Raw genomic sequence first — 15,557 nt, forward strand, 5'->3', positions numbered from 1 at the left:
TTGTGTCCATTTGTGCTGGAGTGAATGGAAGTGACTGCTTATTCTAATCCAGAGCTGCCTATTCCCTGGAACAAAGTGTTATTGATTTGAATATGTGTTGTGGTTTAACCCGGCTGACAGCTAAGCCCCACTCACTCACTCCTCCCACAGTGGGATGGGGGAGAGAATTGGAAGGGTAAAAGTGAGAAAACTTGTGGGTTGAGATAAAGACAGTTTAATAGGTAAAGCAAAAGCAAAATAAGGAATTCACTCATTACTTCCCATCGGCAGGCAGGTGTTCAGCCATTTCCAGGAATGCAGGGCCCTATCACATGTAATGGTTACTTGGGAAGACAAACACCATAACTCCGAACGTCCCCCCTTCCTCCTCCTTTCCCCCAGCTTTTATTGCTGAGCACGTCGTATGGTCTGGAATATCCCTTTGGTCAGTTGGGGTCAGCTGTCCCAGCTGTGTCCTCTCCCATCTTCTTGTGCACCCCCAGACTACTCACTAGCAGGACAGTGTGAGAAGCAGGAGAGGCCTTGACTCTGTGTAAGCACTGCTCAGCAATAGCTAAAACATTGATGTGTTAACATTGTTTTCAGCACAAATCCAAAACATAGCCCCATACAAGCTACTGTGAAGAAAATGAACTCTATCCTATCCAAAACCAGTACAATATGAAAACAGATTTTCTGTATGTAGTGAAATAACATAGCTATTATACACCTATACACAATGAAAGGCATTGGTTTTAGTGTACACTTGTTATACATCTACTAAACTGCATAACTCTGTATGTTAGAATTTAAAATTCTTAGTAGTAAGTTCTGTTCTTCCTTTTTTGAAGAGATTGAAAAGCTTTGGATAGATTATTGAGAAAAAAGGGGACATGAGAACAAGAAATAAACCAGAGTGGTCTTAAGAAGATCATTCAGAAACTTTCTTTTCCCTGTCCTATCAGAACAGGGAATGAACAATGAATTTGAACAGAGACAAATTTCAGAACTGATATAAGGAAATACTTTTGCATGCAGCCTGGATAATATGCCTGTGAAACTCATTGCTCCAGAAAGCTGAAAATTATGTCATGGCTATCTTGCGTGATCTTCTTATGCTACCATCTAAACTTACTGTGCTGGCAGTATACAAAACTATGCAAACCTATTGTCTGATTGCTTATATCAATTGCTGTGTCCAAAGTCCTTTAAAATGTGCATCCATATCAACAGAAGTGGTGGTTATTTAAAAAACCTGTATTTAAACAATTTACGGTATGAATAAATGCAGCTGGATTAGAAATCTTTTTAATTGTGTAGGTGTCAAAATGCCACTGATTCATATAAATGGTCTCACACTACACTGAACACACATATTGAACATATGTTTCTGTTAGGGAACATTGGGTTTTTTTATATGCAATTATTTGTCAGTACAGGTTTTGCTGCTTGGTCTCACTGCTTTACTGCTAAGTCCAGTGTATCACCTTTTCTAGATATGTCTTATGCTAATATCTTTTTTTTCCAAGCAGAGCTCAACTAGTGTGTGTTCTGCTGTGGCGCAGTCTAGGTACCACTTGAAATAGAAGCCAAAATGGTCTTGCATTAAAGTTCACCAACACAAAATATCCAACCAGAAAAATGAATCCCAAAGCAATTATTTTATGTGTTTCTTTCTTACCCACCTCTTATGACTGGGAAAGGGAATAAAACGCACACAATAATGTGTTTGTTATTATTATATCTCTACTTTTTTTCGTAAGAATTTTTGCAAGATCTTGCAACTGGTTTCTAGTCTAACTTTACAACTCTGTAGAATAATAAGCACCATTATTTTATAACCTTCTGGCATGGTACAAGCAAAATATAGCTGTTTCCCTTAGAGATATAGCACCAAAATGTTAGCAGAAACTGTGCGGACTTGCACAGCAAGCAGACAGTCCTGAGTAGTAGTGCCAGGGAGAATAGGGGAGTCTTAATCTCTTTCCAAGTTTAGGTCTGGCAAGAGCAGTTGGAACAGTTTTCAGAGGTGGTGTGGAAGGGTAACTTTATAAAGCAAATGATCTCATTACTTCTCTCCCTGTTCCTTAACCAGGATAATTAATAGCCAAATGTTCCCTAAGATTTGTTTTATTTCTTGCCAAGCTAGTTGACAGACACTGCTGAGATTTGAATTCACAGTAGGTGAGAGCAGATGGCTACCTTTGCTAACAGATTACTGCATGAAGGCCTACAAACCATCCAGCTTTGTCTTATTAAGTAAGTTCAACATATGATTTATAAAGTGAACATAATAGAAGAAATCCATAACACCTATATTGGGAATCACATTACAGCACCGCTTAAAGCACTAGAAGTGCTGTAGCAGTTATTGTATATTTGTGCTGATTTTCAAATCTTATTATAGGCAAGAAAGCATAGTATGGCAAATGATTTGTCTTTTCTTGGGTATTACTTCCTCTCATTTCAATTTATTGAACTAATTAAAGAGAGATGGGGTTTTTTTGTGTGTGTGTGTTTTTTGTGTTTTTTTTTTTCTTGTATCATAGACTTGCCCTCAGCAAACTTAAGCAATTACAACATCACTGTGGTGGAAGGAAAGAGCATCACATTGTACTGTGATACTACTGGAGGGCCATCCCCTAATGTATCCTGGGTGCTCACTAATCTTGTTTCAAACCATGAGGTAAGTTTCATATTCAAATACGTGGCAATTCAGAGACAAGACATCTGCCAAATGATGAAATAAAGCCTTGTCTCTAACTTTAATTAAATTTTATAAAAAATATGAGATAGTAAATTAATGTTAGTATTACATTTATTTCCAATTACTTTCAATCCATGGTGACTGCTGCAGTGCTTTTGGAAAATGGCAAAATTCATTCCTTGAGAAACTGATTTGCAATTAAGTTTTTGGATGTTCTTTTGTAAATGAGAGTGCTGTAATTTCATGGAAATAATGTAGCAAATCAGGATACTGACGCTTAAGTACTTTCTTATCACAAATATCTGCATAGAGAGAAGTCCAATCTAATTGTGAGAAAAGCTTTGTCTCTCTAATTTTTTTATATTTTTAGGCCAAAAGCTTGGTGCGTTGGAACTTTGGTTGTAAATATTAATTACTTTGTGGTTCTTTTCATTTTCCTTTAACAAAAAAAAATAACAAGAGTCATGAAAGTCAAAGTCAAGGTTTTACTATGGCAATATTTTTATGAAGTATGAAAATGTTTCCTCAATAAACCCATCCAGACAGTGGGAATTTTGTTTCCTGAGATCCTGATATTCTGTGTACCTGCCTTAGACTATGTGTGCAGTGGAGATATACTGATTAAGTTCTTTCTGATGAAGATGTTGATAAGGAGAAGCATTTAAGCAGGTCTTCAATATACAGCTGTTGACCTCCTAAATTGCCATTATTTACACTGTGCAAGACCCTCTGTTATTTACAGTTTTATGGCATCGGCTCCCCTGCATTCATGAGAGTACAGACTGCCTAAAGCTTTCTGGTCTGTACAAAGTGCATGATGTGTACTTCCAAAACTGTTCCTGCAGTATGGAAGAGACAGGACCTCTGGGGTCTCTTAAACTCTGCACTTTCTTCACTGAGGTTATTACATTAGGCTTATGTAGAATTTGACTAGCCTGTCTTTCAGCTTTTATAAGAGCTTTGCAGAGCTCTAGTTTTATTTTTAAACTTTTCTCTAATGTATAAAACTACCCAAATGCATCAGTTATCAACAAGAACAAAAAATTAAAACAGTGAGGAATTTATGCAGTTGTGTTTTTTTATTTTTATATTTCTTTTTTTTTTTTTTGAGTCATGAGCCAAGACAAATGTGGGATACTGTTCAAAAAGTAAGATCACCTCATTTTTTAACCTTCTTGTTTTTCAAATGCCATGTCCAGTTTGCTTTGAGCTTTCCTGAAAAGCTTTTTTATCCTGACATAACTTTGTGAGAGGGGCTTATAATATAGCTGTGGAGCACAGTAGTCTTTTCAGTAGCAGAAGAATGAGTGCCTTTTAAAGCTCATTTGCCATTCACAACTTTTCTGTGAGTGTTGGTTTTGGTTTCCTTTTTCTCACTTCCATATCTTTGTTTCTGCCTCCCTTTTCTTAACCTCCTATGCTGCTTCTGCCTGTTTTTCTTTACTGTTTTACAAGGAGAAATGTTAGCAAAAGTGAAAACCAACCTTCAGTCCTGCAACATTAACCACACGCTCAGCTTTCATGCTGATGTATAAGTTGGTTAATGTCAGTTAGACTTTTCTCGCTATATGTTTCAGCCTGAGCCTGCAATTGAAGCCCTGTGCTTTGACTCCTGCTTTGAGGACTGCTCACCTCTGAGAGTTGCACATGGAGAAACGTGCATCGGGGTGTTGGCTTTTCCACTTCTCCTGCCCCAGTATCACAGTGAAATCAATGGGACATTTGACTTAAGTAGATTTAAGGTGTCATCTCGATGTTTAAAATTCTGATCCTGCAATCCTGTATGTGGGAGTGTTCCCACATATCCCCATTGTCTACCACTGGAAGTCACTGTGGTTTTACAGGTGCAGCATATCATTTGCTTGTGTTCTGTGCAGCATCAAAGCATATGTGTACAATAAGTACCCCAAAAGGCTTTTTAAATTATTTTTTAAATAATCCTAATTGTTTATTTTCTAAATTTGTTTTGGTTCCTTTCCTTTTTAATAAAATAATCTTGCATTTTATGAAAAATTCAAGTATGGAAATAGTAATTATTTGGCTGTCATTTTAAGGACCTCATTTAAGATAACAGAGGCTTTAACAACTAGCTTTGCTAGCTGGTATTCTTTTTTTAAATCTTTGTAATTACTTTTTGCTTTGTTTTTGTAATTAATTTTTGTAATTTACTTCATGCAGTGTAGCATAGCTGCATATTTAATATAGCATTTAATGCACTGAACTTTCTGTAAATCATAATTCTTACCTCAATTAGCCTGTGCTCAAGCACAGTAAAACAGCACTTGGGCAGTAGTTCAGTTAGTAGAAGGGACATACTCTCTTGTGGAAGGTTCCATGATAGCAAGAAGCTTTTAAGAGACATTTGGCTAAGAAGGAGGGAGAAGACATGTTGTTGTCAAGGTGCAGTAGAGCTCAGAAGGCAGTAGTAGAAGAGATGTCAAGCTAAGTGTAAACAAAAGAGATAAAAGGAAGAGTAAAGCGAGGACTGAACAGAATATAGGAGGGAATAAAAAGATTAAAGAGATTAGAGATAGACCATAAAAATCAATCATGAAACTGAAGAGAGGGATAAGCAAGGGAATGGGTGCAGAAAAAAACATTTGTGTAGAGAGAAAGGTGTCAAAAGAAGGGAGAAACAGAAAGTGACATGGTGGAAAAATGAATGAGTTTTGGGGGCTTTGAATCCACTGCTACCAATGATTACAATTGGTTCTGTAGATGTTTTGCATCAGTTTGGATAAGACACCAAAGTAATGCTTTGATTAATTACAGTTTGATACAGCTAAAAGGAAGGGAAAATGGAAAATGCTGTTGAACTGTGGCCAATGGTTCCCCCTCTCTCCATTGTTTCTTTATGCCATATTTGGCACATCCATATTTTTTGATCATTTGTAGAGTGACACAAGTAAGAATCCTGCCTCGCTAACCATAAAGAACATTTCATCTGTGGACAGTGGACTGTGGATTTCTTGCGTAGCAGAGAATATTGTGGGAGAGGACCAAGCCTCTGCCGAGCTCACAGTATTCTGTACGTAAGCAAGCTAAACCACATTGGCAATAGCTATTTTGGGTATAAATATTTGTTGGGCACACAGGTTGTTGAAACAGAAACACCCTTTAAGCATGTGAACTATCTATTGCAGTTAATTCTGGGAATAGCCCAATGAGCAGTTGTTATTTTTACCTTTTTCTGCTCTGAGTTCTTCTGCAAAAATTATGTTTCTAAATGCTTTATCTTCCAGTCTGAGCAATCTGTAAGTAAATGTCTGAAACCCCAAATACTCAGTGGTACTGTCAGTGTGAACAGGTTTGTAATGGTATGCATATACATATACGCTATCTTAGGAATTAAGAAACATGAATGCATCAAAAGTCATAGAAATTATTTATAATAAACTACAATTATTTTTTTTAACTAAACCAACAATTGCTTTGTTCAAAAATTAATGCATTTGCATCATTTGTTCTGCCAGATGTAAATTTATTTGTCATAGCTTTGAATAATTATTTGTCAGGGCCAAGGAAGGGGGAAGGGACATGTAGTATAGAAGCATTGGCTTCTTAGATCTGAGATTCCGGTCTGAATTCATTTTATGTGAAATATGTTTTCACAAGTTGCAACCCTCTGTTTAATTGAAGATGGGAATGGAACACTTTTTGTAGACGGAAAATTTTTTTCAGCATGTGCTCATGACAGTAAACTTGAGAAATCACTCTAGAAGCACTTAAAATGTTTTATAGGTGGAAATTAGATATGTAATAGCTATGGAAAGGGACATAAACTAGAAATGTTTGAACAGTGTAAATGAGATTGTGAGATTGGCACTGTTATGAGTGATAAAAGGGAGTATAACTAGATGAAATTGGATGCAGTTAAGAATGAATATCAAGGAAAATTTCCTAACAGCAAAATAACATGTAAGATGTTGAAATAGTCTCTTGAGGGAAACAGAAGTCTGTAAACTCGAGGCATTTAGCACGTTTGAACAAAGAATGAGAAAATGTATAGTAGAAAATGGTCCTTCCCTGACAGAAGAATCCAGGGAATGAAATCAGCTGCTCTGGCTTTGATTCTTTTAAAGAAGTCACCTCAAAGCTTGGATTCCTAGCTGAATATATTTCCAGTACTACTTGCTTTTGGCTGACTTTTAAATATTTTTAATACTGTTTTGTTCCTTCAGCATTCCTCTGTGCCATTTTTTCAGCACAGTAAAGCTAAAATTTCCCTATCTCCCTTCTCAGTGATCTGGTAACTGAACTTTTCACACCTTGCAGAGTAAGTGATTTAGTGGGGGTTCACACTTTGTCTGAAACTAGTTTGTTTTGTTTCTTTCTAAATAATGGCTTCATTTCAGTTGTGAGCACAGTACCCAAGGCAGAGCAGGTGGGCTTCCTGTGTGAGTATCCTCCAAATAGGTATAATTCCTTCAAGTAGCATATTTTAGCACTGATAACCTGAGAAAAAAAGACGTTTGGGATATTCTGATGTTCTTCACTCTTTTTTTCCCAATATAGTTGCACCAAATATCACATTTATTGAATCTCCAACCCCGGACCACCACTGGTGTATTCCATTCACTGTGAAAGGGAACCCTAAGCCCACATTGCAGTGGTTCTATGAAGGGGCTATACTGAATGAGTCTGAATACATCTGTACTAAAATACATGTTATCAATCAAAGTGAATACCATGGCTGCCTTCAGCTGGACAACCCTACCCATCTGAACAATGGTGCTTATACCTTACTAGCAAAGAACGAGTATGGAGAGGATGAAAAATGGGTTAATGCTCATTTCATGTCAGTGCCTGGAGATGGTGAGTATAATTTTTTTTATGTTAGCAATTGCAAATTGACAAGAATGGGGAGACAGTGCTTCTGGCCAGTTTACCTATTTTGGAGGAAGATTTTTATATGCATGTTTTTTTCTCTGAATGAATGTCTTCAAGATTAGTTGTAAAACAATAAATTTTTAACATTTTCTTCTTGTTTATTGCTTTTCAACGGAGGCCACGCTGGTGCTCTTTAAATCCTCCCTTTGAGTAATCATCCTCAATGACAGTTAAGACTAGTAAAACAGTGTTTTTGAAGTGTTTTCTTTAGCCTCAGTTCTGATCCTGGAAAGCACTGAGTACCAATTAAGTCACTGCACGTTTTCTACACTGTGTACAAGTGCAACTAGGCAGTGTATCCAAGGGCACAAGGAGTATGCCTATGTAGCATCTAGTGCACTGATGCAAAATCAGTAATGCAGTCCAATGAGTTGATGATAATATATTGTGTAGGACACTAGAGGGAGCTGGATAGAAAACAAGTAACCTAGAGACATGATCGACCAGCTCTCCGGTTCTCACAGGCATTTAGATATCCAATTCCCATTCATTTCGGTGGAGGTTGGGCATCTGCATGCCTAGGAATATTTGTGCTCAAGATGGTTATCTTCAAATGTATGCATCTTATGCTGCTCTAAAGGCTCCAGGTCAGACCTCCTAAATGCTATGTGAGCAGTCTCAAGATGGACTAATTCACTGAACTGCAGGGACTACTGTAAGTAGTTAATGTACATTGTGGTTTGATCTTTTCCCACATCTTCAAAACCATATTTGAAGTGACTGTAAGAATACGAAGGCATACATGTAAGTGCATTGCTGTATGTGAAAAAAATGAGTGGACCTTGAGTGGAAATATAGGTGTGATTTTGTGCAAATAATTGCAGAATCATATCTGAAAATATGAGCATGTGTATGCCTTTGGCTTTTTAACCATGGGATAGAAATAGCCTCTCTCTTTTTTGAAACAGCAATATGCAGTGCTAATGTTATGTGATAGAAAAAATATGAATATTTAAATTCCCTCTCCTACATTGTAGGCTACAGACAGTAAAAATATGGTCTGTATTTAACATTTGTTCCTATCAGCTCAGCCTGCTACAGGGAGAGAGATGACAAGTCTTTTTCTTTCCCACCCTCAGAAAGAGAAGGTGAAGAGCTGATATAATTGGGCTCTATTTTCTCCTGCTGTTCTTAGTAGCTCCTCTCTTCTTTTTCTCTACAGTCCTTCCTTAAATAGACTCATTACAGAAACAGGTCATGGTTTCAGCTACTGGCATCCTTTAATACTACATTATAACAGTTCAGTAAAACAGTTTACCTCATAGATATTCTGTATACAATTGAAGTTCTCTTACACTCTGATTATTTACTATGAATTTGGCTTCATTTTCTTAACAGAATAACAGTTCCTCTAACACATTTATATGAATTTATCATTTTTTTCTTTTAATGTTCCATTTTTCTTTTATGCTTGTCCCCTGTAAGCTGAAAATTTCCCAGTTCTGGCCTTTTAAATTAAAGGTGGTGTTGCAATTAGAAAGACAGCATTATTTATTTTTTCCTTCCTTTTTATAAACATATTCATTATAAGTCTCCAAGATGATCTATGTTGTGTTCAAACTGGACTACATACAGACAGGTTGTAACTGCATTAGAAATCAGTTTGTGTGTAGGGGATGGCACCAAATCAGTCTTAAGTTATTTCCCCTGCTGTTAATTTTTATCTAGTTAGCCTCCTCAATGTTGTTTTTATTTGTGGGGCTTTTTCCTGTAAGACTTGTGGTACTGAGCTTTAGAATATTCCATAACATTGTTGTCTTCTCCATTGAAGCTGGCATAAACATAAATGTTAAAAAACTAGCATCCTCTATGCATTGTATTACTTTTTTTTTCTTTTTTTTTTACTATTACTATTTAAAGCACTGCCAGGATCTTTCAGACCTTGTCGTTGTTTAACCCCAGCTGGTAACTAAACACCACGCAGCCACTCATTCACTCCCCCCCACCCAGTGCGATGGGGGAGACAATTGGGGAAAAAACCAAGTAAAACTCCTGGGTTGAGATAAGAACAGTTTAATAGAACAGAAAGGAAGAAACTAATAATGATAATAATAACAATAATAAAATGACAATAATAATAAAAGGATTGGAATATACAAAACAAGTGATGCACAATGCAATTGCTCACCACTCGCTGACCAATGCCCAGTTAGTTCCCGAGCAGCCACCCTCCCTGGCCAACTCCCCCCAATTTATATACTGGGCATGATGTCACACGGTATGGAATACCCCGTTGGCCACTTTGGGTCAGCTGCCCTGGCTGTGTCCCCTCCCAACTTCTTGTGCCCCTCCAGCCTTCTTGCTGGCTGGGCATGAGAAGCTGAAAAATCCTTGACTTGGTCTAAACACTACTTAGGAACAACTGAAAACATCAGTGTGTTATCAACATTCTTCTCATACTGAACCCAAAACCCAACACTGTACCAGCTACTAAAAAAAAATTAACTCTATCCCAGCTGAAACCAGGACAGACCTTTAAAAGGCTTTTTCAGCGCTGTTGTTACTGTGCGGTATCTCCTTTTGGCCCACATATCGTACAATGAAGCATAAAGATTAGGCCCATGTTCTGGTATTATGTTCATTTCCGTGCCTTCATGACTGAATTAAATACTAGCCCTGATGTTTCATGGGGTGGGGTATCCTGACTGAGCTTTGAACTGATTCTCTGGTTATTAAATCACTTACAGGCAAATGCACTGAAGATAAAAACAAAAGCAAGTTAAAAAAACTTCACCTATAAACTATATATCTATTTAAAATAAATACAGCAAAGTCTGAAACATGTTGTATCGTCAACAGCCTAATACTCTACTCTCAAAGTTGCATCAAGCGTGATGAAGACAGGATTTGTGCTAAGATGCTCTCAGCTTCCAGCATGCTACTTACAGAACATTTTTCAAGGGACAGAGGATGCAAGCATAAAGGAGAAGAAAGCTTGTACCACAGTGGGATTTGGGTCAAGTTAATGTTATAAATTAAAAGTTTGTTTAAAATACTAAGGTCTGGGGGAACAAATTTTACATTCTGTTGGCTAGTTAACTAGTTTTAATCTGCTAATCTTCATGGATTCTAGTGAAGCTGTTCTTGCTGAGGATAATTTGACTATTTGAGACTGCATTGCAGCAAATGCTAAGCAATAAACAGCTGTGTTTTATTCCAGAGGCTGTTTCCATAATTGATCCATAACAGCTAATGAGTGCTGGAGAGATTTTTACCAATAATAACTATTTCTAAGTAAAATCATTCATCTACCAGCCCTCTACTCTAAAGTTCAGCTGAAAGAATTCAAGTCATGTAGTATCTTGTCATTGTATAATAATATGTTAGATATGCCTTAGAAGTAGCATCCTGATGGTTTGGCATAATAACACGTGACTGTGTTGCACAAGTATTTTTTTGGGTTGAGTCTTTTGCTGCTGCTTTATTTTGAAAATGTCATCTTTATAAAGAAAGAAGCAAGCAAACCAAATGTAGTTGAGGCAGTTTATAAAGATGAGTGAATAGGATATGTCTGTAATATTTTATTTGCACAACAACCTGTTCTAACAAGGACCAAAACAATGCTGTTCTTTGCGTTAAAAATAATTGCATGTAAACATGCAAAATTACTGTGGTAAACTTTCATGTTAAAATAGATTCAAACAATGTTTTGATGATGTTTTTAGGTAAGGAATACTACATAGAAATTTGGGGTTGGTCTAACTTCTTGATTTTTTCAACTTTATTTCAAGTGAAGTATTTAGTTATATAAAAGGTATTTGAATGGAATAGATGACTTCCTGGTTTATATGCCCCTAGCAGGAATTACAGGTTAAACCAATCTGATTATTTTATCCCATTTCCAGTAAACAATAATAAAAATGTTGTAATTTAACTCAGGAGTAAAGGCCTAGGAAGTTTTTTTTCTTCAGATTATGAGAAGTAGGACTCATACAGAAGGTAAACTGGTTCTTTCATCAGCTGAATGTTTTATACTGGAAAAACTGAATCCATGAAGGTTTATGGACAAAAAACCCTGGTCAGAACTTGTTTGAGGACAGATAGTAGTACACACTTATTTCATTTATTTCTGCAGATTGACATGACCATTCTCATGGGGTCTCTTAATCCATATCTCTGGGTACTAGAATATCTTCAAATGCATTTAAAAATGAACCTAATTATCTGCTGCCATTTTGCAAATAGGTTGCAACTCTTATTTTGTATTTTCAGCACAGATTCTCATGCTGTTGAAAAAAGCAGAAACAACTGTGTTCTGGTCATACTTCACAGTGGCTTTATGCCAGTGTAATGTCACTGGTATGGAATTACTGTATGGTACTATAAACAGAATTATTCCTTTTGAAGTTTGAGTCATCTTTAGAGATTTTAACTATCTATTAATTTTATTACCAAACCAACAACAAAAAAGAGTAAATATACTACATAACGCATGCTATAAATATGTTATAGACTAGGATGAATGGGCATGTTGAAATATAACACAAGTATCTTTTGAAGCATGAATAAACTAATAGTATACTAACTTCAGTGTATGTTATACTCACATGTGTGCTTAGCCTTACATATGTGCAGTAATTGGAAAAAGCTGCAAACTGGAACTAGTAAAATTTAGAAAAGTATATACTAGACAGGTATCCACTTTGCTTGTGTAAAGGCTGGCTTCTCTAGTTTCTTTGCATATGGGAAATCTTATTCTTTCAATAAGAGTTCTGTCTGTGGATCAGGCGTGCAGCTGGCTTCTTGGGAGCATCCTCTAACAGCATCCTCTAGCCTTTAATTTACCACAGTGCTGCAGCTCTAAACCAGTTTGCTCTCTCAGTGATTTAACTGCAAATTTTTTGACCAGGTAAAAGTCAGTTATTGTAACTCCCACTGAAGTCTGCTTCCACTTAATGTCAGGGAGAATTTTACCATTGATTTTCAACAAGAATAGTTACTGTTGCATTTATTCCAGATATACATTAGCAGCAGAGAGCAGAATTTTGCCCATTTGGTAAATATGCCTGCTTTTACTAGAGCAAATGCCCTGTGTATTATCTGTTTCACATGAAGCAAAGTGTTAACATTTGGGACAGCTCTAAAATAATTGTAAATTATACTACAATATATTGATGTTGCTTTGCATTTGTGTAGGTACTGACCATTGCTATTGCAAATAACATGTAAGCTCTTAAAAAAAAAAAATCCTAAGGAAACTCTTATTCTTCCAGCATTTGCAATCTACAATCTATTTACAAAGGCTTTTTCTTTCTGTTTGTTTTTTTGGTTTTTTGTTTGTTTGTTTGTTTTTTTGTTTTTTCTCCATGCACAGGTAGTGGCCCAATTGTGGATCCAGACGTTTATGGTATATATTTGATTTTCTTTTTCTTTTCTTTTAATGATAGAAATAAAGGAACTCAAACCACTAAAAGATTGAATGTCAGGCTCAGTTAAACTGAAATGGCACATATTATAACACAATTCTAAAAGGCACTTTGTATCGTTGGCTCTTTTCCTGACATATTAGTTAAGACAAATGAGGGCAATTTCTACTTACACTGCTGCTTTTGATTCAGATTAGCATAAATCCACTGCTACTGATAGTTACAATTGGTACTGTAGGGTTGTGACGGAAAAGGACTTAACTGCAAGGTTCAAGCAAACGAATTTCACTTGCAGACTTAACTGCATGGTTCAAGCAAACAACTTGAACTTCACTCAGACTTAATACGCCACTATTGCAGGTTTTACAGATACAATGGAGGAATGCACTATTGCAATTTTTTAAGGCAAGAGCAGTACATTATTACAACCACAAGCGATTTACAGACAACCACAAATGCATTTACAAACTTAAAGCATAAACAATATTCACTTACCCCTCCAGGTAAGGGCTCTCAATCCCAGGGAAGTTACCTTGAACGGCATCCCGATCAAGGGGGGGGAAGGGTTTCCTTCACAAGCCAACTGTATAGTTAGAGAAGTGACTCCCCCATTTCCAACCTGAATCTTAGAGTTTTTATGCCCTGACTTGTGGAATGGTGTGTATGACTATGCCTAAATGGATTATGTATATCTGAGTGGAGTTTTCCCTTTCCTTTGTTGGTCTGTGATTGTTTGAATACACAAGGTTGTCATTTGAAACTGAAGCTGAAACCCTCCAGGTTTTGGTTTTTTTTTTTTTTACTTTGCTTCCTCAGCAACTGAATAGTGGTTGGATTGAGACTCAGGGCATACTATTTGCTAAGGGATTTCAAGGCTCAATTCAGGTTTTGGTTCTTTGAATGGTGCAGCCACTGCCCTGTTTACTTTAGGGTTTATCAGACAACCCAGGGCTAAGCTGTCTACACAGCTCCCTGTGAGTCGTCTCTGCAGAGAGACAGGGCCTCAAGGCAACCCAAGGCTGGGTCACTTTTGTAACCCCCCATGAGTCACCTGTGTGCACTAGACATGGTGAAACTTGTTTGTGAACTGAGCCGGACAATCCACACAAGGGTGACAACTGTCTGATGTAGCATAGAGGCATGAGTTTTTTGTAAACCTTCCAGAGGCATTTCTTGGAGGAAAGAGAGTTCATGATTTCTCCTTATATAACTTATTTTTTCAGGGATACTTCCATACTTGTTTTGCCTCCAAAAATGTACCCCTAAAATCCCCTTAAAAATGAGTTTGGCACAAGTGAGTTTTCCTGTTGTGGTGGGTTGACCCTGGCTGGATGCCAGGTGCCCACCAAGCCACTCTATCACGCCCCCTCCTCAACTGGACAGGGGAGAGAAAATATAACGAAAGGCTCATAGGTCAGGATAAGGACAGGGAGAGATCATTCACTAATTAATGTCTCGGGCAAAACAGACTCAACTTGGGGAAATTAGTTTAATTTATTACCAATCAAACCAGAATTGGATAATGAGAAATAAAATCAAATCTTAAAACACCTTCCCCCCACCCCTCCCTTCTTCCTGGGCTTAACTTTACTCCCGACTTCTCTACCTCCTCCCCGCTGAGTGGCACAGGGGGACAAGGAATGGGGGTTGGGGTCAGTTCATCACACGTTGTCTCTGCTGCTTCATCCTCTTCAGGGGCAGGACTCATCACACTCTTCCCCCGCTCCAGCATGGGGTCCTTCCCATGGGAGACAGTCCTCCACAAACTTCTCCAACGTGAGTTGTTCCCACAGGCTACTGTCCTTCACAAACTGCTCCAGCATGGGTCCTTTCTATGGTGTGCAGTCCTTCAGGAACAGACTGCTCCAGTGTGGGTGCCCCATGGGGTCACAAGTCCTGCCAGAAAACCTGCTCCAGTGTGGGCTCCTCTCTCCATGGGTCCACAGGTCCTGCCAAGAGCCTGCTCCAGCGTGGGCTTCCCACAGGGTCACAACCTCCTTTGGGAGCATCCACCTGCTCCGGCGTGGGGTCCTCCATGGGCTGCAGGTGGATATCTGCTCCATCATTAACCTCCATAGGCCACAGGGGGACAGCCTGCCTCACCATGGTCTTCACCACGGGCTGCAGGGGAATCTCTGCTCCAGCGCCTGGAGTACCTCCTCCCCCTCCTTCTTCACTGACCTTAGTGTCTGCAGGGTTGTTTCACATAGTCTCACTCCTCTCTCCCGCTGAAGTTGCTGTTTTGGTTTTTTTTCCCCTCTTCTTAAATATGTTATCACAGAGGTGCTACTGCCGTCACTGATGGGCTCAGCCTTGGCCAGCAGTGGGTCCATCTTGGAGCCGGCTGGCATTGGCTCTATCATCGGACATAGGGGAAGCTTCTAGCAGCTTCTCACAGAAGCCACTCCTGTAGCCCCTCCCACTATCAAAATCTTGCCACCCAAACCCAATACACCTGTAGGTAATTTTTCTCTGTCCTCTCATGTGTACCTTTATTCTCTTGCATAAGCATAACATCAACTCAGTGATATCTGAGAGAAGATTTGATGACACAGTGTTCAAGTTATTTTTTAGTTAGGCAAAATATTTTAGGCTATACCTATTGAAAGCCAACG

The 15,557-nt window shown here is 38.1% G+C and overlaps 1 protein-coding gene across 1 annotated transcript in view; it reads left to right on the forward strand.

Moving 5' to 3' along the window:
* The window catches only part of LOC128136036 (BDNF/NT-3 growth factors receptor-like), a 136,400-nt gene that overhangs the window by 58,246 nt on the left and 62,597 nt on the right, over window positions 1-15,557 (forward strand). Inside the window, exons 6-9 of the mRNA XM_052775128.1 lie at window positions 2,529-2,665; window positions 5,582-5,714; window positions 7,202-7,501; window positions 12,891-12,923. Coding sequence (XP_052631088.1) covers window positions 2,529-2,665; window positions 5,582-5,714; window positions 7,202-7,501; window positions 12,891-12,923 — 603 coding nt within the window. The remainder of the gene's footprint in view (window positions 1-2,528; window positions 2,666-5,581; window positions 5,715-7,201; window positions 7,502-12,890; window positions 12,924-15,557) is intronic.

Source organism: Harpia harpyja, chromosome W (assembly GCF_026419915.1).
Source record: "Harpia harpyja isolate bHarHar1 chromosome W, bHarHar1 primary haplotype, whole genome shotgun sequence".
Lineage (NCBI taxonomy): Eukaryota > Metazoa > Chordata > Aves > Accipitriformes > Accipitridae > Harpia > Harpia harpyja.